This window comes from Canis lupus, chromosome 1, assembly GCF_048164855.1.
Source record: "Canis lupus baileyi chromosome 1, mCanLup2.hap1, whole genome shotgun sequence".
Lineage (NCBI taxonomy): Eukaryota > Metazoa > Chordata > Mammalia > Carnivora > Canidae > Canis > Canis lupus.
Window position 1 is genome coordinate 107835255 of NC_132838.1, and position 24317 is coordinate 107859571.

General features: G+C 51.8%; 2 protein-coding genes across 6 annotated transcripts; both read right to left on the minus strand.

The window, feature by feature from the left end:
* Nucleotide 1: 1 nt before the first annotated feature.
* On the minus strand, nt 2–3488 carry LIN7B (lin-7 homolog B, crumbs cell polarity complex component). The gene is made up of 6 exons (XM_072771911.1): nt 3372–3488; nt 2849–2967; nt 2511–2582; nt 1678–1887; nt 460–623; nt 2–111 (listed from the first exon to the last, which is right to left on the minus strand). Exons 1-6 carry the CDS (start codon nt 3406–3408, stop codon nt 90–92), a joined length of 624 nt encoding a protein of 207 aa, XP_072628012.1. The 5' UTR covers nt 3409–3488; the 3' UTR covers nt 2–89.
* Nucleotides 3489–7864: 4376 nt separating this feature from the next.
* On the minus strand, nt 7865–23875 carry SNRNP70 (small nuclear ribonucleoprotein U1 subunit 70). Of its 5 annotated transcripts, XM_072771964.1 has the most exons (11): nt 23403–23612; nt 22555–22711; nt 21331–21396; nt 21120–21182; nt 20955–21009; nt 16205–16269; nt 15977–16039; nt 15001–15082; nt 11652–11753; nt 8775–8862; nt 7865–8693 (listed from the first exon to the last, which is right to left on the minus strand). In XM_072771964.1, exons 4-11 carry the CDS (start codon nt 21129–21131, stop codon nt 8039–8041), a joined length of 1122 nt encoding a protein of 373 aa, XP_072628065.1. In that variant the 5' UTR covers nt 21132–21182; nt 21331–21396; nt 22555–22711; nt 23403–23612; the 3' UTR covers nt 7865–8038. The 5 variants fall into 5 exon arrangements, with proteins under 5 accessions (XP_072628065.1, XP_072628055.1, XP_072628024.1 ...); XM_072771954.1 differs by lacking the exon at nt 21331–21396 and having other exon boundaries at nt 7865–8666; nt 23403–23875; XM_072771923.1 differs by lacking the exon at nt 21331–21396 and having other exon boundaries at nt 23403–23875.
* Nucleotides 23876–24317: the final 442 nt, after the last annotated feature.

Sequence of the window (24317 nt, forward strand, 5' to 3'; positions counted from 1 at the left end):
GTGAGGGTCAAAGATCTTTAAATAAGGAGCCGGTGACAATAAATACTGTACAGGGGAGGGGGTGAGGGTGAGGGTCCAGATATGTGGTTTCAGCCTCGAGACTCCAAGGACCTGCAAAGAGGGTGAAGAGAAGGGAGCCAAGCTCAGGGTAGGGGGCCTGGGGAAGCATGGGAGAGAGCTAGGACTGGGGTTTCAGAGCCAAGGGCCCAGGGAAGTGGATTGAGGGATTCCAGAGAGGAGGTTGCAGATCTTGGGATGACGGTGAGCTAGGAGTCCCCAGGGGATTTAGCCAGACTGGCTTGTGAGAGCCTGGGTCAGGGTCAACGAGCAGAACCCCAGGGAGAGGAGCTAGGGCAGGGGGGGGTGGCCATCGAGGTCCCAGAAATCACTGGCCCAGTTTGGGACTCTGGGGACAAGAGAGGAAATGGAGGCCCCGGGGCATGGTCGCAAAGGGCTCACGAGTAGCTCTGGTGCTGCTGGCGCCGGCGGGCAGAGCGCATCTTCTCAAAGCGGGCCTCCATCTCCTCTAGCACACGGGGTGTGTAACGTACCACCAGCTTCACCGAGCCTTGGGCTGCCTTCAGCAGCTCCACTGCCTTCTCGTGCTGCTCACCCTCCACACTCTGCGGGGCAGTGCACAGACACCTGGGCCTGGGGCCTACACCCACACCCAGCCCAACCCTGGAAATGGGACCTACTGTTGGTGAGCCTGGTACCAGCCTGAGTTGTCAAGGCCTCGTGTCCTCATGGGAGAGTCCTTAATTCTTGGCTCAGTGTCCTCCCTCAAAACCTTCCACATTCTTCATGGTAGGGACAAGCCCTAACTGCCCTCTCTAAGACAGACCTCCAGGTCCATGTTTACCCACTCTGTCCCCAAAGCCTGCTAATCCTCAGCCCCTTTCCTCTTACTGACTCCCTACCCTGTCCTCACCATCCTGATCCCAGCTTAGACCTCATCCTTTCTCCGGTGGACTTTCACTTCACCTCCACCCTAGAACTTCTGGCTTCCAGTCTCTGCCTTCAGTCCATCCCCTAGAGAGTCCCAAAGCAATCCTTCTATACTTCCAAGCGGAGCCTATCCTTCTCCTATTCATGGCCTCCACATCACTCCCCAATCCCCAACCCTTGAGACAAAGTCCCAGCTTCTCAGGCTGTGACTGAGGCCCCAACTACTGATCCAGTTGTGCTTCCATCTATTTCTAACTACAGTGATTTTAATTAACTATGTGCTCCAGTCCTTCCCCCAGACTAAGCCCTTTCTGTTCAGCTGGAAGGAATATAGAGTCACAGTCCCTACCTGCAACATCCTTAGCTGGTAATACTCTATCTTATTTGCCTGGAGAACTCCTCTTCATCCTTCAAAACCCAACTCAAATGTTCCTTTCTCTGCAAAAACTCCCCTGATCTATACTGGTCTGGGCCCAAATGTGGCTCCCACAGTGCTTTGTGCCTCATTATTATCTCCCCAGATTAGGACTATTCCAGTCAATCTCCTTCACCAAAAAGGGAGTCCTTGAATACAGCAGCTGAGGCCAACTTCTCTCCAGGTCTGTAGCAGTGCCCAGCACAAGGCCAGACAAAGAGGCAGTACTCAATGGTTGCATGTTGAATGAATGTCAAAAGCAGGAACTGTGCTACCTTGAATACACTGTGAGCCCAGCCTCAGGCCCCACTCACCACACCATTCACTGACAGCAGCTGGTCCCCACGTTTCAGGCCTCCATGGCGGTCAGCCACGCCTCCAGGGATGACGCGGGAGATGTAGATGGGGGAGTTCTGCTCCTTGCCCCCCATGATGTTAAAGCCCAGGCCCTCATCAGTCTTGGGCAGCTCCACTACCCTGGGATGTGCATGGCCCTCACTGGCTGTGAAGGCTGCCACTGTGGCCTGCAAGAGAGAAGGCACTGAGAGGTGAGGGCCCCTCCATAGTGGGCAGGTGGGGAAGAGGGGAGGATCTGGGACAGAGAAAGCCAGCGATTGGGGGACTACTTTCCCCACGCAGGGGACACCTGCCACAGTTCAATGCAAGCTCACACTGTAACGAGTCTCTGAATTCCCTTTGGAACTTTCAGACATGTCAAAAAGAATGTCTCCATTTGGTGTGAGTGTGTTGAATATTCAACACTTGCCAATCTCGATGTTTAGTAGAGAAAAACAAAGCCTGGAAAGAGCCAAGGGCCTCTAGGAAGCAGCAAGAAACAGCATACAACTTATAGTTTAATAAGATTTCGGTGTTTCATGCTATTTCATTGTATAAGTGATAATTAAAAGGTATCTTCTTGTCAGGCTTCGGTACTAGTTTCCATTTGAAGTTGCTAAAGATGCCTTTATATGACATCTAAGTACAACATATGAGATTATTTAAAATATCAGTAAATAAGAGCAACGGTGGTACACAGATTTGGCAAAAATCTGAAGGAAGAAACAGGCATGAGTGACTTTAGGAAGTTACTAAGTTAAGACCACGCAGTTCAGTGGATACCACGAGTGACGGGGTGGGGGGCGCCTACCTTGGCTGTGGCGTGGGCCCGGATCTCAGCACTGCCGGTGATGTCCAGCGTGTCATAGAGCTGCTCATACACCTGGTGAAGACGCAGCAGCATCAGGGAACCACCAGCCCCTCCTCCCTTCCACACCAGAGTCCAGGCCCACAGACCCTCCCATCCAAGGGCTGGTCCCGCCCCCCGGAGCCGGAGGAAACTACAACTCCCGGAGAACCACGGAGCTGAAGCGCGGGCCCCCCAAGGCGGGCCGCCCCCGGCGCTGCTGGGAGGTGTAGTCCCTGGGCTCGGGGCGACGACCTGGACGGCGGCCGCCCGCTTGTGCCCTGGCGCCGCACCGCTCTCACCTCCCGGATGGCGGAGCAGAAGCGGCTCTGCAGGACTCGCTGGAGGGCCTGCAGCTTCTGCGGGGGCAGCTCCCCGCTGCGCTGGAGCCGCTCGAGGAGCTCCACCGCCCGGGACACGTCTGCGGGGCGGGGGCGGGGCGCACAGACACAGAGTCAGAGACGCGGAGAAGCACGGAGAGATGCGGCCAGAAACCGAGTAAGGGCGAGCGCTGACAGATCCCGGGAAAGGCAGCCGAATCCCAGTCGGACACCCGCAGAGTTGCCGGCAGCAGGGGGGCCTGCGGCCGGCCTCGCACCCTGCGCCCCAAGATCCCCATAGGCACACACGCAGGGCTGTGCAGTAGGCGCCCCTCCTGGGCCAGCTAAGCCCACGGGCCCTCCCACACCCACAAACCGCGGCGCCCCGCCCCGCCCACCCCCGCTCGATCTGCCCGCCCACGCCGGGGCCTGGCCGGGGAGGGGCGGGGACCGGGGTCCCGGACGCGGGCCACGGCCGGTGGGCAGGGCCCCCTGGCGCGCTTACCCCGCTCCAGCCCCAGCGGCTCCACCAGCGCAGCCATGTCTGCGCCGCCGCCGCCGCTAGCCGCCCGCCTGCCGGGTCTCCGCGAGGAGGGCGGGGCTGCGCGAGGCCACGCCCCGGACGGCGGGCGCCCCCTGCGAGGGCGCGACCAGACGTGCGCTCGGCTCCCGGCGCCGCGGCCGCCCCACCTGCTGCCACGCCTGTCTGGCTTCCCGGCGCACAGCCGCCAACGGGCTGTCCGGTTTCCTACCCCGACTCTTGCAGCTTGCCTGCCTTGACGCCATACCTGTCTCTTCCTTTTTTCCACGTTCATTGGACAAACATGTTAAACATCTGGACACCATGGTGAGCAGGGCAGACAAGCCCACTGCCTTCAGCGAACTTAAGTCTTTGGGGCAGGGGAAGTAGACAACCAACTACTGCTGGTTAAGATATTGGGAGTGAGGAGGTGGTGTTCTAGGAGGGACGCTGGCACAGAGTCCTTGGAGGGAAGATTATCGGGAGGTGGGGCGTGGATCATATTCCAGGCAGAAAGAGCCCACGGAGTAAAAACCAGAATAGTTCATGATGGTGAAAAGGTAGGCAGGATAGTTTATGCACGGCCTTGTATGTTGGCATATACATGATTTTGGCCTTCATGTTAACTCCTAAAAGTAAAATGTGATACTCAAATACGTATTTTAAGATCCATGTAACCCCGGTGTGGGGACTGGATTGGAGGGCAGCAACAATGGAAGCATGGGGACCAGTCATGAGACTCTCCCAGCAATCCTGGGATGGCTTGGGCCAGGATAGGCGGTCAGGAGGATAGGTGGACAGATTTGGAAATACCTGGACCTGCTTGGTGAGTAGCCGTGTTCATTAGTTGGAGGCAAGATAACCTACTACCAAAAGGACCCAGAACTGGGTCCCCAAAACTCACATTTCAAAGTTGGGAAGAAGACAAAGAATGGCCAGGTTGGGAGACCTGTTAAGAGAGTGCGGTTAAAAAAAAAAAAAGTAGCCAGTGGTATCAGATACCAAAGAAATGCAGGAAATGTACACAAAACTATAGAGAAGTCTGCTGCCCATCCATCTGCACAATCAGCTGGCTGGGGATATGGAATTCTGAAAAGGAATTTTGCTGAGAGGACTGGAGCCAGTTTGTCTATCCTTCTCCTTCATAGCATTTTTTTCTCTCATTTTAACAACAAAAATGAGTTTAAAGTGAAAAAATCAGGTAACACAGAGGGCTAATACTGAGAAGCACCAGCCCCTGTCCTAATTCTCCCCACTGCAAGAGGCAACAACTTACAGATGTTTAGTCCTGCTAGTTGTTTGTGTATCTAAGGAACCTATTTCTCAATTTATCAATTTTAGATGTTAGTAATGCATTACATATTGATTTTCTGCTCTTACCACCTTTCCACTGTCTTCCCATGGTAGTTTTATGCTACCAGTTTTTAGGGCAATCAATAAAGTGCTCCCATTAAGTCTAAGTACTTACTGCTTACTAAAAGAGCCCAAGCAGTGTTCTGTGATTACATTGCCTTTCCTGAGCACCTTCTGTTTTCTCCTGTGATGTCAATCTGCTTTTCTTTCACGATATTATCAATTTTTCAAACTTTCCGTCACAACACATTATACGTCTTTTTTAGCCAGGTGTACTGAGAAATAATTGACACGCATCACTGTAGAAGTCTAAGGTGTGCATACAGCATGAAGATTTATGTATATTGGGAAATGATGAATGCCATCAGTTCAGTGACTAAACCTTTTTTATCCTGAAACTCCTTGGAAACTTGCCCTCTGACTCCAGCCTGGACCAAGTCCTCTCCAGAAACTGCCATCCTGGGACTTTCCTCCACTGCTCTGAATTAGATCCAGTTTCCTCTCCTTTAAATCCGTTTTGGGGGCACCTGGGTGGCTCAGTGGTTGAGCATCTGCCTTTGGCTCAGGTCATGATCCAGAGTCCTGGGATCAAGTCCGGCACTGGGCTCCCCCCAGGGAGCCTGCTTCTCCCTCTCCCTATGTTTCTCATGAATAAATAAAATCATCAATAAATAGATAATAAATCCCTTGTTTTGGTGACATATATCCTGTTAACTTCCTTAAAGGATTGTGAGATTTCTTACTTTCAAGAATGTTTTGTCTCTTGGGACACCTGGATGGCTCAGTGGTTGAGCATCTGCCTTTGGCTCAGGGCGTGATCCTGGGATCCAGGATCCAGTCCCACATTGGGCTTTCTGCATGGAGCCTGCTTCTCCCTCTGCCTATGTCTCTGCCTCTCTCCCTCTCTCTCTCTCATGAATAAATAAATAAAATCTTAAAAAAAAAAAAAAAGTTTTGTCTCCCCCTCCAACCCCACCCCAGCACCTCTTATGTGTTATAACAGGGACGTTTTGGGTTATGTAGTATGTGATTAACAGCAAAATGCACCTACATTCTTTTTTTTTTAATTTATTTTTTATTGGTGTTCAATTTACTAACATACAGAATAACCCCCAGTGCCCGTCACCCATTCACTCCCACCCCCCGCCCTCCTCCCCTTCTACCACCCCTAGTTTGTTTCCCAGAGTTAGCAGCCTTTACGTTCTGTCTCCCTTTCTGATATTTCCCACACATTTCTTCTCCCTTCCCTTATATTCCCTTTCACTATTATTTATATTCCCCAAATGAATGAGAACATATAATGTTTGTCCTTCTCCGACTGACTTACTTCACTCAGCACCTACATTCTTTTTCTTGTTTTCAGTTCTAAAGTTTCCATTTGATTTTTACTTTTAAAGATTGCAGACCTGATAAAGCTCTCCATCCTTTCCTCGTTTGTGAATGTATAGTTATTTCACTAATAACTCCCCATATCAGAATGTCCAGCTCTCTTGGCTAGTTTTCACTTGGCTTTCATCAATTCAAGTTTTCTTTCTAGAATGCCTAAGGATTTTTGAATAGATGCTGAGCCATCCCAGGAGCTCAGTCTGTTTCACTTGTGGCCTTCCTCCAATATGGTGGAACTCTGGGGATCTCCAGCATGGCCACTACCCCTACAGGGTGTGAACCCCAACCTGCTTCCCCCAGAACTGCAAGGCTGCTGCCACCTCAGTAGCCTCTGGCTACTGCTTTCTGATGAGTCCTTTGGAGGGCCTTGCACGGACAAGGTAGCAGCTGGCAAATGCCTTGAAGGAAAATTGCACATACATCTGGGGGCTTGGTGCCCATCTGGAAATTCTGCCCTCAAGTCCAAGCTATGCAGTCCAACCTGTGTGAATTCAGCCCAGTGGACTGCCACTTTTGAGTCCATCCCGCCAAAGCTAAACCAGCAAATGCCCTCAAGGAAAAAGGGGCAGTATATATGAATTTCACCTGTGTGCTCTCCTTTTCTTAGGCATCAGACACCCTCAAGACAAACTACCCAGTGCTTTCAACAAGCTGCTTTTACAGATTTTGTCCAGTCTTTATGTAAATAGCCTGTGCCACACTAGTCCAAAACACTTCTTCACAATTTCGGAAGTTCAGGTGCAGTATCCTGGTATCTATGAGGATATACTAGAGGCATCAACTTCTTTTTTACTCCCAAAGTTCTTCCTTCCAGGACCAGGTTTCCATCTAGCTTGTGGTCTCCTGCTGCCAAATTTTCTCAATTGGCTGTCATCTTTGTATGCTTATGAAGACTGAGGCAGTTAAAAAGCATCATCCTTGGGCCAGATTTAATAGACAGGCTGTCTTTGGGTTATCAGGCGAAATTTGCCTTTAGACTTAGAAACTTCTCAAGACAAAAATAGGTCCTAAAATAGCCTAGGCTCAAAACGCCCAACTCCTAGGCATCCTGAGTGCTGAAATGCAGGGCAACTGTTCCGGGCAGATTGTGGAGTCAGCTACGTTTATTGTACTTGCAGTTGTGGTCTCGAGCCCCCCTGGGGTTCTGCAAAGCTGACTGGCTTCCTTCTCAAGCAGCCACCACACTTAAGGGTTGTCACCATCACCTTATCGTCGGTAAATGGCTGCCATCTCCACTGCTGACAGAACCTCTCCTATTTCTTGTTAATCCTCCACTGTCACTAGCCAAGTATGAAGATACTCATGGTCAACTTCCTATCATGAATCGCAGGCCCTTTGCCCTTCCTGCAGATGTTCTGCAGCCTGTGCTCCTACTTCATCTCCTCAGCCCTTTCCCCACTCTACAACTCAGTTTCCCTTTCAAACAAACTTGCAGCTTCCACCAATCGAGTGTCTAGAGCCCTATCCAGCCACCGAGACCTGAGTAGGGATGGCGCCCCAGGGAATGTATGGAAGATGTTTAAAAAAAATCACAAAAGGATAAAGAACCCTAACAGAAGGAACCCTTAGAGCACCTCCTTATTCCATTTTAAGGTCTGGTATAGTCCAGGTAGCCCCAGACTTAGGTCACAAAGCCCAAGTTCTCAGCAGGCCCAGAACACAACCAAAGTAGAACTATCAACAGTCAGGTGATGACCTTCTGGGGAAGGCAAAGAGCAGTGAAAAAGAAACCAAGGTGCTCATTATCAACAGGAAATTAATTTTATTTTTAAATCCAAGGGGCCAGAACAAATAAGGGAGACTCCTACCCTTGGCTGGCAAACTTAGGTGGTGGCCAAGAAGATTGGGGGAGAGGATGACAGTAAATGGGTGGGTAGGAACACGTCCAAATAAAACAGTGGGGGAGGCCCTCTTCACTCTGGTGCAGCCTCCATCAAATACCCGTTCTCCGGAGCAAGATACCCATCACCTCCCTCAGACTCCATGTACATGTCTCGGCTTTCGTTGCCCAGACCCTCCAGCCCGTTGTCCTGGCCACCACCACCCCCACCTCGGGCCTCATCCCTGCCCCGTTCACCACCCCGCTCCCCCCGCTTGTGCTCGCGATCCCGGTCTCGATCGCGGTCCCGACGCCGCTCTCGCTCGCTCCGGTGGCTCCGACGTCGTTCCCGGTCACGATCCCGACCCTTCTCCTCTGGACCATCAGGGCCATCAGGACCCAGCTCCCCAGGAGGCCCATCGTCAGGGGGCGCATCACCGGCCTCAGAGGGCTCCGCCATGTCACCGCCACCGCCGCCGCCACCACGTAGCTCCTCCTTGCGCTCGCGCTCCCGTCGTGCCCGTTCTCGGCTCCGGCTACTTCGCCGCTTCCGCTCCCGGTCCTTGTCCTTACTCCGCTCCCTGGAGCGCCTCCGCTCCTCCTTGTCGCGACTCCGTGAGCGCCGCCGCCGGTCCCGAGAGCGGGAGCGTCGCCGTTCTCGCTCCTTGTCTCGCTCGCGGCTTCGTTCCCTGCGCTCCCGCTCACGGTCCCGGTCCCGGTCCCTGTGGGGAAGCGGGGAGGGGCCGGGCCTGGATGAGGTGGGCAGAGGTTTGCGGCAGGGTTCCCCATGTGACCACCCCGAGCCCAGGAAACCAGCTGCCTAATCTTACCTCTCATCGTAGCGGGAAGTATCGTCCCGGCCTGAATGCCGGATGTTCACGTCAGCCCCGCCTCTTCTGGTCCCGCCTAGGCCACCTCCTGGGGTGGGGGCAGGCGAGAGAGGGTCAGTCTGGGTAGCTGGCTTAGGGAAGGGAAAGGAGGGGCACCAAACAGCAAAGGAAAGGACTGCAACCACCTCTGCGAGGTGCACTTTTAACAGGACAACCTTGCTTCAAAGACACATGAAGACCGTCACCAAGTGCCCAATGGGAAACACCTGCAAGTTCACACTTGAACTTGCACTCCAAAGCGCAGATCCCTAACTGCTAGGTACCACCGAGCGGCCAAACCCTTTCCCCTCAGGTGTCTTCTCCCACCAACCAAAGCCACTGACCTTTTTTTTTCTTTAAGACTTTGAGACAGAGCCAGCATGAGGGGTGGGAGTGTGTGGAGGGGCTAAAGATGGGGACAAGAAGACTCCCCACTGAGCAGGGAGCTCAACTCCAGGACACAGAGATCATGACCTGAGCCGAAGGCTGACTCCTGACTGTGCCACCAAGGCACGCCAAGCCAATAAACTTTCTTTTTTTAAGATTTTATTAATTTATTCATGAGAGACACAGAGAGAAAGAGAGAGACAGAGAGGCAGAGACACAGGCAGAGGGAGAAGCAGGCTCCATGCAGGGAGCCTGATGTGGGACTTGATCCCGGGACTGCAGGATCACGCCCTGGGCCAAAGGCAGGCGCCCAACTGCTGAGCCGCCCAGAGATCCCCCCAATAAACTTTCTAACTGAAAATGTGATCTGCCTCAAAACCTCCAATGGTTTCCCAATGCTCACCTTTCAAACCAGGAGCCCCTGGTTCTTTACATTCTGGGCTATTCTCAAGCTCTTTTCCGTCCTAGTTTGGGGGATCATTCATCTTTTTCTCTAGAATCTTACCTTCCTGTGGAGTGAACTTGTTCATCCTTTATGTGTCAGCCCATACATCACTTCTTCAGGAAGCCTTCCCTGACCTACCAGATTAAGCTGTTCTCCACTATATACTCACAGCCCACATACATTTCCTTCCTGAACCTTTAAGGGGGAGCTTCACATTTCCTACATCTGTGTGAGTTGAGCAATGCCTGCCTCTCCCGGCAGCCTGTGACGCACTGTCAAAGTCGGACTACATCTGGCTCTGCTCGTTGTAACCAGCATGTGGTATAGCACCCAGAATATAAAAGTCTATGTACTGTCATCAAATAACTGACTGAACAACTCTAAGAGGAAACAAAAGACTCCTTCTTCAGATGAGAAAACAAAGACAGTCGCTTATCCACAGGGACTTGGCAACGAAGGTGCAGAAATGGAACAGGACTGCCGGCTGACTCCAGAACTTGGCCCTCTCGTGCACCCTTCTGCACCACACTAACCAGAAGAAAGCTTCAGTGAGGCAGGCCCGAGTTCCATATAAGGAAATGACTTTTCGCAGTGCTGGTGAAAAAGGAGAAAGGCTGCTTGGAGAGCAGACATTCTAACCAGGACAGGCAACTGATCAGGCATCTGGAACATTACACGTATGGCAAACAGACCACTGTCTTCAATTTTCAGGTCATGATCCAACTATGGAACCCATCTTCAATTTGATGGGTTGGAACCAACACATTAAAAAAAAAAAAAAAAAAAGTAAAATACTAGTATACACTGCCCGTAGGAAAGATAATTACTATTCATAAAACTTCTGTTTTGGATACTTTTCCACAGATATATACTGGGTCAGGATGTAGTAAGTACTGCTATGCCAAAGTCTGAATGCCAAATGAACTACAAGATTCTGCGATTCCAGGATTCTACAACAGAAAATAGCAGACTATGAAAAACTCACTCCACCCTCAAGAAATGAAGGCGATAAGAACCTATTACTGTTCCAAGACTCGGCAGGTGAGTGTGTGGTCTACGCTGCACAGGCAAGTCCAGGGTGACCATCTTTCTTAGAGAACTGTCACTCACCCCTGCAGGAGTAGGTCCTTAACATGCATGTTTAGATGGCAGGACAGCAGCCCCAGGTCCAGGCCCAATGAAGAGCCACTCAGATCCAACCCCCCGGAAGTATAGACTCACCAAGACTAGGTGTAGCACTCATGGGGCCAGTGCAGGGAAACACAGAAGAGACCAGTCTGCACAGACAGCAGACAAGGTGGAAGCAAGCTGCTGCAATGGCAAAGGTGGCTCCTGACAAGCTTAAAATCTAGCTACCAGGTCCTCGAGGCCCACTGGCATCACACATCTCTGGCCTCCAAAGGACCTCCAGGATTCTCTATCAATAAGGCTCCCTTTATGTTTTAAAAACCTCAAATGTATTTCCAATACTTACAACCAAACTGATTTTAACACAGTAACAATCAGAGAGAGACACAGGCCATCTGTCTTGCTCCTGACTAAAAATGTGGTACATAGCTGGTAATCAAAGAATAAACAAATGAGCAAGAGTCAAGAATAAGTAGATGAGAGAGTGATATTTACAAGCCCCGTCACATGCCACATGCCAAGCTAGGCATCTAGGCATCTGGTATGCTGAGCTCCGTGAACTCTTGAGGTTAGCCCCAATTTCTACAATAAGGAAAATGAAGCAGGGAAATCCACCAACTAGTAAGTACACAAGCTGACATTTGATCCCACACTCGCCTCTCCAGACAGTGCTCCCACTCCTAATCAGTAAACCAGAATGAGAAGTCAGCCACCAGGAACGATAATGATGGTGACAAGAGAAGAGGAGCTGGAGGAAGCAAGGGAGGACGTGATGAGCGGCCAGGAAAGCAAAAAGGAGAAGGGAAGACAGCAAGCAGCAGAGGATGCATAAGAGAGTACAGGCCCACCAAGGCTCAGCCAGGGCAGGAAGTGCTCACCTAGCCGCCGGGGCCGCCAGCCCTTCACAGTTCGGCCCCTCTCCACGTCCACAAGGACTCTCCGGCCATCAATCTTCTTGCCGTCTGCGTGCTTGTAAGCGGCTGCAACAGATGCGGGGAGGGGGAAGGGGGAGGAGTCCCCAGAGGGTCCTCTAGTCAGGACAGTGCCCAGCTCTGCAGCATCCCCACCCTCACGTCCCCATCAACACACTGTGCACACACACGTGCGTGCACGCGCGCATACACACACACACACGCACACCAGCCAGCCAGTCAAAACTGACAGCCAGACCAACCCTCTCCCAAACCAGGAGGGGCCTGCTCCATCTCGGCACCTGTGTATTATCCCCCAATGACGGTTGTGGGGAGCAAGACGACCCAACCACCCTCTCCTGGGCTCCCAGGCCCTTCCCTACTCCCATTCGACGGAGCAGCCCCCTCCTGCCCAGGCGGCCAAAGATGCTGCAAAGAAACTGGAGGTTAACTTAAGGCTGGACTCTGCTGTGGGGGAGGGCTCCTCCACAACCCCAGGCATGCACCCTAAAACATCATGCTGGGGGAGGAGGCCCAGCTGGGCCGCTCTGCACCCCAGTTCACACCGGTTTTCCTTTTTGCTTTTTTTTTTTTTTTTGGGGGGGGGGGCGGAGGTGAGCGTGGGGAGAACAGACATCAGAACAGAAAATGAACCAGAAAAGGGTGGGAGAAATCTTTAGGAGATGACAGGGAGCAGAAGGGTGGGTTATGGTGCTCCCAGGGGGCCTGGAGGGGCCCCCCTACAGCAGCTAGGGCAGAGGGAAAGTGGAGGAAGGTATGGGAGGCGTGCGGTGCTACTGACAATTCCTGCCTTACCTGAGCCGACTGACTGCCACCCAATCCCAGCCCCCATTCCATCTCTCCCTCCACACCCCCAGCTCAACACAAGCTGGGCTGGGAGGCCAACCCCAGCCGGAGCCTCTTGGGAAGGGTGAGGAGTAGAGGGAGAGATTCAGGAAGAGGCATATTCCTGCTCTTGGGCAGGGCACAGCGATGGGCAGGCCCAATCCCAGGCCTGTCTCCCATGGGGCATCAGGAGGGCAAAAAAAGTCCGTTTCCCACCCCCAGCCCTGGCCTAGGGGGTTGTCCTCAACCAACCACAATACCCTGCCCCGCCCCAGCCCTCTCCCCCCCAAATAACAACCAGAGGAAGAGAAAAAGGTGCCATTTACCGATGCCGGCCTTGCGGGTGTCCAAACCGAGCGGGATGGGGGGGGCTCGGCAACTCCTGGGGGCCTGGCGAGGAGGCGGGCTTCCCGGGGGGGGACACGGGACCGCTTACCTGGAGCCCCCAAGCTTACCTGAGCACGCGCACAGACCCCACACCCACCACCATAGGGTCAGCTAAAGCTACAGGGAAGGGAAATGGGGGGGTTCTAGGGAGCCACAGAGAGGGAGAGGAACCACATCTCCTGCACCACCTAGAGACAGGCAGAGGCAGTGGTGGACCCCAAAGAAACCTCATGGAGGCCTTGAAAGAGGGGGAGACAAGGATTAACATCAAGTCTAGGAGCTGGTAATGCCCTGGAACTAGCTTGTTGTATTTAAAAAGAAGGCTGGGGAGGCCTTAGCAAAACTGTTGGCCCTCACCTTTCCCAGTAAAGTCCACACTGAACTAGGCACACGCCCCACCCTCCTCGCAGCACATGGAAGGACTTCTCCACTTTGGATTCCACACTCCCTCCCACCACCTGCCACTCAAAGGCTGGCACATAAGGGACAGCCTGGGGGTGGGGGGTCCAGGAGATGGAGTGCTGCCCGTGATCTGGAGGAGGGGCCACTTGGCCCCCCCAAACCCAGAGGAGGGTATTACGGGAAAGGGATTTAAGGACCGGGAGCACAGTCAAGCAAAGGAACCCTGCTCTGGTTCAATGTCCCAAACCCCAGAAGAGGCCCAACCCAGGAGTACCAACAAAGAAATCATGTGACATGTGTACTTCTAGGCTTCTCTTTCTCTCCCTCTCTTAGGTCTCTAGACAGTGGAAGGGTCCTAAGTAAAATCTACAACACCATCAGCTACTTGCAGCCTGTCACTCAATCCCTCCCTCACCCCAATCCCCAATTCCATGCACTCTGCAGAGCCGCTGGGCACCACAGCCCTCTTGGTAGGCCTCAACCATGATAAGGCAGACAGAAAATGGGCACAGCAACCCGAGTCTAGCAACCAAAAAGATTCTCCAGGGCCACTACAGTGACAGCCCCACAGAAGAATGGGGGCAGGCAGCAAAGGGTTGAAGGGTTCCACACGTAGCCCTCACCCTCGTGCATCCCGTTTCAGTATTCCTGTAACCTTGCCGCTGACATCGTGAAGCCAGGTAAGTCAGGGGTGGGGTGGAGCCCAGTTGGAGAGGCCAGCAGCCTTTCCCATCAGGGTTCATCCTTTCCTTCCTGGGATCAGCAAGATTATCAGAGAGCATATGTGGATTGGGGGGAAGGGGTGGCAGAAGGGACAAGGGGCACCCAAACCAGGAAAGGGCTGTGGGTGCGGGAAGGCTGAGGGGGCGACTGGGGATGGGAAGAGGGACGCCTCACTGCTCCTGAGCTGCCTGGCTAAGCTGGGCTGGTGTGCGGTGCTGAGTGATCTTACCCATGATACAAACCCTTATACCAACCATACACTGAGGTGTTGTAAGGGGAGCGTAAGCATCAGCTGCAAGCCAGCTGCGTGGTGGCTGCAGTGACAATAAGAACAGTCAATTAATACGGCGGCCCCTGGACACGCCGCAGCCCTGCCCGCCCCCACCCACCCATCCCTGCCCATGTGGACGCCGCCGCAGCCTCAAAGGGGGCTTTGGAGATGGGGGGGCAGGCGCTGAACACGCCTACCAACCCACTGCCCGCTGAGGAACAGGGTGGGGGGCCAGGGGTGGGGAGGCAGAGGGTCGGGTGGCCCAGCCCCAGCTCTGCTGGGGGGGAAGAGAGGGCAGGTTCAAAGGCCAGTCCTCATTCCAACCTGGCCGCCCCCAATTCTGGTGGGGGGAATGGGGAGAGGCTCCCCGAACATCCGACCCCTTCCCCCAACCTCCAGCTGGCCCCAGCCCCCACCCAGTTCCCTCCTTGCCCCTGAGGTTCAACGTGTGACACTTACCTCCCCAGGTTCACACACACACACACGTTGTGGGGGATTTTGGTTTTTGTTTTTTAAAAAACACGTATATAAAAAAAAAAAAGATATATCAGAAACAGAGGGAGGAGGAGAAGAGACATCGCTAATGTCAGGTTTGGCAGGGTGGGGGGTGGGGACAGACGACGGGAAGGGGCTGGGCAGCATAGAGAGAGAGGGTCAGAGGGCAGGGCTCAGGCCTGAGGTACTCACAATGCATGTCTCGCTCATGTTCATACTCGATGAAGGCATAGCCGCGGGGCTTTCCTGACCGCTTACTGTAGACCATGTGTATCTGGGGGGAGGCGGGCAAAGATTAGTTCTCAGGCAAGGAAATACCACCCATTCAATCGCAGAGCCTGCGTGCCAGGCCCTGGGCTAGCTCCTGCCAGCGACAGATGTCTCAGACCCCTCTCCCTGTCCTCAAGAGCCCAGAGTGACTAATGCTCTCATCATACTGGGCTCAGCAGTGTTTGTGCACAATGATCTCCAGCCATCACTACTGCCCAGAGCACTCCAGTGACTTCAAGAATTCAAGACATGTCAGTTAAACATAAAGCCTTGCTCTAAAATGAGAATCAGCACACACATTTATACTTTGTCTCTAAAGGGCCAGACAACAGATATTTTCAGCTCAGAGGGCCTTACAATCTGTCCAATTACCGGACTGCCTTACACCAACAGCAGTCACAGACGATAGTGAACAAATGGGCTTGACTGGTTACCAATAAACCTTTATTTACAAATAGTTTGTAGTCTGCTGACCCATACCCTAAATCAACAAAAAAGCAGCTGTTACTTCCTAATTTTACTCCTGCTACCCCAAGGTCTGCTGCATAGAAATGTAGTCAATTTGGGGATCCCTGGGTGGCGCAGCGGTTTAGCGCCTGCCTTTGGCCCAGGGCGCGATCCTGGAGACCCGGGATCGAATCCCACATCGGGCTCCCGGTGCATGGAGCCTGCTTCTCCCTCTGCCTGTGTCTCTGCCTCTCTCTCTCTCTCTCTCTCTGTGTGACTATCATAAATAAATTAAAAAAAAAAAAAAAAAAGAAATGTAGTCAATTTGTAAATGCAGGCCACGGCTTCTGAAGCCCCAACATGATGGGATGCATCCTCAGGGCCAAGAGCCAGCCTTCTCCCTCCCTGCACCCTGTTCCAATTCAAGCAGCCCAGACCCCAGTCCACTCACTCTTTTAATGGGTCCGTATACCTCGAACTCTCTCCGGAGCTTGGATTCTGTTGTGTCATAGTTCTACCAGGAGACAGATACAAAGTTAAGTGGGAGAAACAAGCTGTCCCAAAGCCCTCAGAACGTTCCAGAACTTAGCCTACTGTCCATTGTCCCAAACCCAAACTCTCACCAGCCCCGGGTTCTAGGCTCCTCTGGGGCTCCAGGGGTGGGGAGCTGGGGACTCACCACTCTAGCCACAAAGAGAGTCTTGAAGGCATCACCCTGAGCATTGGGATCATTGTGAGGGTCCCCTGTGCAGGAAGAACAGAATGGCTAAGTACAAGGTGTCAACAGTCTCATTTGGCAAGACAGACACAGAAAATGGGTGGAGGCCCATTTGCTAGAAGAAAACCGTTGTGACCTAGAGGCCTCGGGCATGCTCCTCTCTCCAGTTTCCCTAGAGCACAGTGGCCTTTATGTGAGTAGCCAATTTAGGCTGATGGGGAAAGGGGCTAGGCAACCTCAAGCTCACTGGATAGGGCTGGCCTGAACGCAATTTCAGACCTACACATGCTACAGCTCCAGTCCCTTCTAGGGGAAGACTGGGCGTCTCTGCAGAGGCAGCCTGATCACTCCAGGTGCCCAGTTTCCTCCCTCACCTGCAGGGCCACACTGCCACCCGTTGGCATAGAGTGCAACTACAGCTCAGAGAAACCTTAGATAAAGACTGAGGGAGGGCCGGGAGGGAAGCCAGAGTGCCCCAGCCTCCAGCCTTGCCTTCTTCCCTTTGTACTATGGCCTCTGTGCCTCAGGAAGAAACCAAGGGCACAAGATGCTGATCATATTCTTACTCCTGCAAGGCCACTGAGGAATAACTGTCTCCACAGACAGAAGCAGAGATCTATTACAAAACCAATTCCAGAAGTGATTCTTATGGCTCAGGCCTGGGAAGAAGTCCTTTTCACAGACTACGGTGACCCAGTCACATACAATGGCCCTTGACTCCTCCCAGGGCCCCAGTGGCACCCTGACCACCGCCCAGTGGAGGCGTTTCTTCCATGACACAGTGTCACCTTAGAATGACCTGCCATATTGTGGAGAATATGAGAAAAGAAACATTAATAATGTATTGCCCACGTGATTAGGCCAGGCACTGTGCTAGATGTGGAGAGTCCATCATTTTGCAAATGGAAACAAAACTAGCCCCTGATGCATGGAAGAAGAAAAAGCATCAGATCAGCAAAGAGGCCAAGCCCCGCTCTATAGCCCAGCCTGGCCTCATGGGCCAGGGGCTCCATGATGAATACTTAGGCCCTAACTAGCTCCGTAAAAAGACATTCTAGATATTATCAGAAGCCAGAGAAATAAAACTACAGGTCTGTTTTCTGTGAGAGGGCGACACCGCAAACCTAAATGAAGTGCAAGGTGATTTTAGAGAATTTACTAAAAAGCAGAGAATGGAGCCCACATCTAAAAGAATAACTACCTGGAAACTGATGGTAGCCTTTGATGATGACGCTGTCTTTGAGCCTGCCCCTCCGGTTGTTCACCCTACTTCATCCCCCTGTGCTGTGATTTTCTGTGCCCCAGTATTTCAGCCTGCACCGGGCGGCTCTCATCTATTCACCCAACAGGTACCTGTTAAGTACTAGCAAGCACCTGGAACTGTCATAAGGTGTCAGGGATTCAAGAATGAGCCAGACAAAAAAAGATCCCTGCCCTCTCAGAGAACAGACACAAATGCAGGGAGGCTGACCATGAACAAGGTAAGGGGACCGTCTAGTTCTCTCAGATGATGACAGTCCCAGGCAGAAGAGCTGTAAAGGGAAGGTCAGGAAAGGCCTCACTGGTATAAGGACGTTTGACCCAAGACCTCAAAGTCTCACAGGAGCAACAAGAAACACATCTGCCAACAGCAGGCAACAGGAGTTCTACGGGTTTGCCACCTGGGAAAAGGACGAAAGCCAAACAGCAGGGCCCTGAGCTTCCTGGTGGGCAGCATGGGGGCACCCAGCAGCACCAGGCACAAGGCGTTGAGAATCCAGTTCCTGCTCACCCAAGGGGCCCACAGGTGTGACTAAAGGCAAAAGCTACTGCAACTGAGTCAAGGGTACCCTGTATCTGAAAAGAACACATCAGCACAATGACGGTGGCAGAAAACTACAGGTGGCCAGCAGCTCACCGGTTGGTGCCATTAAGTACACACCCTCATGGCACTCCACTGTGCAGGCAACTCAACTCTCAAGAAATCTTTGGCTAAAAGGATCATCGAGATAGCAACCCAGAGTGAGGACTCAAAGAACTATACTGGGCGGGGGCAGAGGAGAGGGAACCTCGTGAGACACTTGGGATGGTGGGGAAAGCACCTCAGAACTCTCTCGGTAAGCATACTAGGCCTCAAAGGAGAGGGAACCTCGTGAGACACTTGGGATGGTGGGGAAAGCACCTCAGAACTCTCTTGGTAAGCATACTAGGCCTCAACAAGCCTCGATTTTCCTCATCTTATAATTAGGAGTAATGATCCCTGCCAGACTTGGAAGCTAGAAGAAATCAGTGATGTGAAGCACACCAACTGCTTTGCAAGGGACAAGGTCCCCTCAAAAAGTTGCCGTTAACTGCAACTAGGCACATCCACTCAGGGACTTCCGAAGTTGGGGAGAGAGGCTCTCAGGAGCATAAAATCCTTAACGTACCTGATCCATACTTTTCTTTCCAATTACACCAAAGTCCACACACTCAAGGAAGTAGAGAACAATAGAAGTCCCTAGTATCCAGCTTCAATTATCAACACTTGGCCACCTTCATTTCATCTATACCCCCATCCTGCCAAAATAATTAAATCAGACCCCAGATATGCCATTTCCATCTCACAGACACTTTTTTTTTTTCCCCCACAGAGACTTTTTAAGGAACCAGAATCACTTTACTACTACTGCACCTAAACATGTTAACATCAGTTCCTTTACCTGGGACCTGGTGTTCAAATACCAATTGTTTCAAAACTGGATTTTTAGAGTCAGCTCATTTAAATCTGGACCCAAACAAGCTCCACACGTATCACGTAGTTGATAGAGCTTTTGATTCTTTAATCCATACAGTCCACTTCCTGTGCCCTTTTCCCCTTATCATTTGTTGTTTAAAGAAAACTTGTAAAACTTGAGTTACAGGTTTGTTTCATGCAACTTCCCACACTCTGAATTTGGTTGACTGCACCTTTGTGGTGTTGTTTAATATATCAAGACCCGAATTCTTAAAGAGTGGAAAATAACTTCCAAGGGGACAAGTGATTTACCCAAGGCCATCTGACTGCAGTGGCAGAACTGGGGTTAAAAACACACATCGGTCAGACCATAAGGCCTGTGCCCTAGTAATGGAGTGAAAAGACTTCCCAGACTAACTGCTGCCAACAATTCTGTGTGCCAGGTCCTACAGGGGAAGGGACCATAATCGTTAAGAAGATCCTATCTGAATCCTGCTCTCTTGGAGCAACCGTGACCCTACAGTGGAGAGATATTACCTTCAAATCCCTGAAGCGGACTGAAGTGACCAACCTGCAGGACGACTCAGGGTTTTCAGCAAACAAGGTGACTTAACCTGAGCAAGAAGTCATGAAAGGCTTCCTTGGAAAGTGACAGCTGAACGGGGATATGAAGGGCTGCTGCACATAAACCAAGGTATCGTCACAGATGGGGGAACAGCCTGGGCAAAAGCCCAATGACAGGAGACCATCCAACAAGAACGAAGCATAAGAGGCAGCAGCTATGGCTAGAGTGGGAGGGGAGCATGGTGTGCAACATGTCTGGAAGCGTGGGCAGAAAAGAGACTTTGGACTTTATGCTTAGAGCAAAAGCAAACTGTTAGCAGAAAAAGGTAGAGTTGTACTTAAAAAAAAAAGATCCAAAGAACTTGACAGAGACATAGATGTAGATAAACCAGTCGGTCTATTACTGTGTATGCAGGCAGGAGGGGACTTGGGTGGTGGTGAACATGGAGAGAAGGGTCAGATTTGGAACATTCAGAGAGTAACAGGGATAGGTCATGACAACAGGCTGGGGAAAAGAGGGGGGGAAAAGTGTTAAAAATAAACTGGGTGGCCAACAATAAAAATCATGACTTGCAAGAGTGCATGGCCATGTTCCACTGAAGAAAACATCCAAGGAAATCAAGGTAGTAGGAGGAGAAAATTCTGAATGTGGTTTGGACACTGAGTCTGAGATGCCTCCAAGAACAGGCAGGAAAGCAATTGTAGTGAGTCAGTACTCAGACGGCTGTCAGCTAGGTATTCAAGTCTTTAGATGTTAGGCATCTGGGGGCCTTGCATCGTGTGGGCCGGGAGACTGCTTGCAATCCTCTCCCTCTGCCCCTCCTCCTATTCAAGTGTAAGCTCTCTCAGATTAAATATTTAAAAAAGAAAAAGAAGATGAAGATGATGTGAAGCATCTGCATAATTGCCCTGAGGAAACATGCCACTCCAGGGAATAAGGTTCAAAGAGACAGGATTCACCAGTCTCACAGGTGTAGAAGGAAAGCCCAAGTCTTCTGATTATAAAGGCCTTGCTCTAACAAAAAAGGACTACCTGAGATTGATGTGACCCTCTTGTGAAATATGGCTAATGGCTATAAAGTGTTTGGTCCCGTGTTTCAATCCTTCCTGTACCTGCAAGGGATGGAAAATCCCTAGCACAAAGGTCAAGGAGTGAAAATGGAGCCGTAACTGCTTCACTGCTTCAGCCCATGACACTAAACTGGGTTGTGATGGCCCCTCTGAGTGTTCTCTCCTGTAGGACACAGGTCCTAGGTCCTAAGGCTCCCTCTTACCAACCCAGACCCCATGCTGTACTCCTTAAATGCCTCAACCAAACATGGTGTTTGGCCAACTTTGTAAACTCAAAAAAGTGAACCATCCCACCTTCCCAAATTAGAGACCTGGGGTGGATCAGTGGGAAAGAAAAGCAAAAGGGTCTGAGGAAGAGATGGGAGAGGAAGAGAAACTTACACATTTTTAGCTCTGTCTCCACTTCCTGCTGTCGCCGTTCAATCTTTTCTCGTCTCTGTCAGAAGAAAAGTGGACAACTGAATGCAGATGGAAGTGCCCTGATGTCAGGAAACATGCTAGAAAGTGGCAAAAAAGATGTGGGGCCAAGAGGTGCAAATTATATACCTTCCTCTCCATGCGTTCCTCCCGGGTTTCTGCTCGAGTCGGGGGAGGGGCATCTCGAGGGTCCTAGGAAAAAGAAGAGGTGACAGGTGGGGAGGGACAGGGAGTTGCAAGGGACACCCATCCAGAAAACATTAAGCACCTCAGCCACTCACCTCCCCCTCCCCACCCACCACACACAAGCAAACATGGGACACCTCCCAGACCAATGGACCTGGGAGAATAGCAAAGATCAAAAGCACGATCCATGGACCAATGCTGTCCTCAAACTGTTGCTGGTCTGTGACAAGAGAGGTACAGAAATAAGAACTCAGAAACTTCTATAGCAACCAAATAGAATAGTTTTATACCTACTAAACTTAATAAAAATCTAATTCTTTATTCTATAATTTTTAAGGATACTAAGAGTCAAAATAACTTTGTATTTATCAACATCATCACTCTGCAAAAGATTAATCCTTTATCACAGGTGGAGATTGGGACCAGGGCTGAAGCCAAAGGAGCTGACAGAACAGTTCAAAAGCAGTAACTGGACACCTTCTGAGGACCAGGACAGTTCTCGAAGGGCTCACCAACCGCTCATTAAACTGTAACTACCCCATGACCTGCATCATCAAGGGTGCCACGGGCCTGTAGCCATTAAATTAGTTTAATTAGCTAATAACATTTCCTAAGGACCGGTTCACCAAGGGTGGCAAATCCTACTAAAGAATCCATCAATCTTCTGTTATCTCTCCACTAACTTCTGCTCTGCAGCTTCCTCCACCTTCAGCTGCCCTTTCTTATTTGACACCAGAACTTTCCCTTCTGACTTCTGGCTGTGTGCCAGCATTTCTCAGGTGTGCTCTGATACACCTCTTTCTTTAGTATATGTGTTGCGGAAGCGATCACTCTGATGCACCTCTGATGCCGTTTTCCCCATTTTACAGATGAAAAGACTGAGGCTCAGAAGCCATAGTCACATATTTGTGTTTACCCTGCAATTGCAGAGCTGAAATCTTCAAGCCCATACAAACACCATCCCATTAATAACAAAACCGGTAAACATGGTAACATTGACAATTGCGGACTACTTGGTGCCAAGCCCTGTGCCGAGTTTCGCAGTTAATTCCCTGCCAATGTTATGAGGAAAATACTATTAATCCCTTGCAAAGATGAAGAAATCCACCAAGAGCATACAACACTTGCCCAAAGTCACACAGCTGATAAATGGTTTGTGCCAAGGACTGCCTGACTCCAGAGCCTGAATCCTCAACAGCTAGTTACTCAGTTTCCACAAAAACCCTAGGAAGAATGCATTACCAACCCCATTTAAAACAGAGGATCAAAAAAGTCCCCTAACTAAATTGCACAGCTAGAAAAAGTCTAGAAATTGGACTCCCAAATCCAGCTCCCCGGCCCCCAGAACCCAAACCACAAGTCTGCTCAGTGAACTCACCTCAAATTCTCGGATGTAGGGTGCAATGCCACAGTAAGGTTGATTGTGGTGTTTTTCATGTGGCAGTTTCTCCAAGGGTGGCAGGTATGGGATAGGATCACGGGGAGCAAAGAGGGCCAGAAGGTTGGGCGGCAGGAACTGGGTCATCTTGCCAAGTCTGAGAGCAGAAGCAGGGCAGCCTTATGTTAGGGTGACTGGGTAGAGATGAGGCCTCTATAATCCCTTGACTCCCAAGAAAGAGAAAGAGGAGCAAGATCTCAGCATGCAAATAGATTCTGTAAGAGCCTGGTTGGATTATAATGAAAACAAAGACGGAAAAAGTTCCTGATTAGTTAAGTCTCAAAGTCCCGAGCAAGAAGACCGGGGGCGGGGGGGGGGGGGCGGGTGCTCAGAGGTTCCTTGGGAGCCTGCGGGGAACTTGATTCTTACGAGAGAGGTCCAAAGCAATGGCGGCTGGGGGTCTCGCACCCCTGAAAAACAGGTTACGGGGGCGGGAGTAGCAGGAAGTCTCCAATCAAGGGAAGAGGCTCAAAAGCAACAAGCCCCTCGAGCCAGGGGCTTGTGGGTAATAGATCCAGGCCCCCCACCGGCGAAAAGAATTGTGGGTAAGGGTCCAGGCCAGAGCGGAGGCGAGGAGAAAAAGGCAACACGCCGCGAAGGCCTGTGGGAAAGGGACCGCGGGAGAGCTGCGGGAAGAGGGCCTAGATTCCCAGAGGACTCTGGGTAAGGGTGCAGAGAGGTGCGGTGGCGCGGGAAGGGGGCCCGGCCGCGGGGAAAAAACTGGGGCCCGCCGCAGGGGATTATGGGTAGCGGCTCCGCACCCGGTAAGGCCAGTCAGTCACACTTACCCGCCGCGCGGCGCCCTCCTCGGCCTGGCGACGGTCCGGGGGCTCGCGGCGGCTGCGGCGGCCCCTCAGCAGCAGAGGCTCCTGCTCTGACTTCGACTCTGGCGGCGTCTGCGTCCGTCTACCTCCGTCGCCCGCCCAGCGCGCGGACCAGACCGCTGCTCACGAGCCCGCGCGGCCTCGGCTCGCGACAGGGGCAAGGGGTGGGACCAGCCCCAAATCCCTCCGCCAGCCGCGCTGCGCACGCGCCGCGCGATTAAGCCCAACCCATACACAGGGACCTGGCGCCGACGCGGGCACTGCGCACGCGCCAGGTCATTTCCCCGCCCCCGGGCACCTTAAACTCCTTTACTGCAGCCGCTGCAGGCCGCAGTGCGCACGCGGGTACCGCACCAAGCAGTAACCCTTTCCACCTTGCGCTTCTGAGTCCAACTGCCTCTAAGCGCGAGACTCCTCGATGCTCCGCCCCAACACACTTCCCGGGTCTTGTACGCATGCGTGTGATGTCGTGTACGATAAAATACCCCTCCGCCGCCTGGCAAAGAGTCCCTACGTGAGTGGTGTCATTACGTTGACGTCTAACCTGTTAAATCAGTGACTGTTCATCCAGCGGCTAACGTGTGCTAGACGCTGTTTGAGCTCTGAAGATCTAGTACCTGAGGAAGGCAAAGTCTTTTTCTTCTTGCAGCTTACATTGTATGGGAGGAGATGATAAAGGCATTTTAAAAGAATATATTTTGGGGGATCCCTGGGTGGCTCGGCGGTTTGGCTCCTGCCTTTGGCCCAGGGCGCGATCCTGGAGTCCCGGAATCGAGTCCCGTGTCAGGCTCCCGGCATGGAGCCTGCTTCTCCTTATTCCTGTGTCTCTGCCTCTCTCTATTAATTAATTAATTAATTAATTAATTAATAATTAATTTT

Bases quoted from the DNA above. Each gene is read 5' to 3' on its own strand.
- LIN7B (XM_072771911.1), bottom strand. From the start codon at position 3,408: ATGGCTGCGCTGGTGGAGCCGCTGGGGCTGGAGCGGG. The intron at 1,888-2,510 runs GTAGGCGCCCCC...TCTCTCTTGCAG, and splicing joins GGGCCCACGCCACAGCCAAG to GCCACAGTGGCAGCCTTCAC. The intron at 624-1,677 runs GTGAGTGGGGCC...ACTGCCCCGCAG, and splicing joins TGCTGTCAGTGAATGGTGTG to AGTGTGGAGGGTGAGCAGCA.
- SNRNP70 (XM_072771923.1), bottom strand. From the start codon at position 22,701: ATGACCCAGTTCCTGCCGCCCAACCTTCTGGCCCTCTTTGCTCCCCGT. The intron at 15,083-15,976 runs GTGAGTGGACTG...GCCTCCCCCCAG, and splicing joins TATACGGACCCATTAAAAGA to ATACACATGGTCTACAGTAA. The intron at 11,754-15,000 runs GTGAGTACCTCA...CATCTGTTGCAG, and splicing joins ACATGAGCGAGACATGCATT to CCGCTTACAAGCACGCAGAC.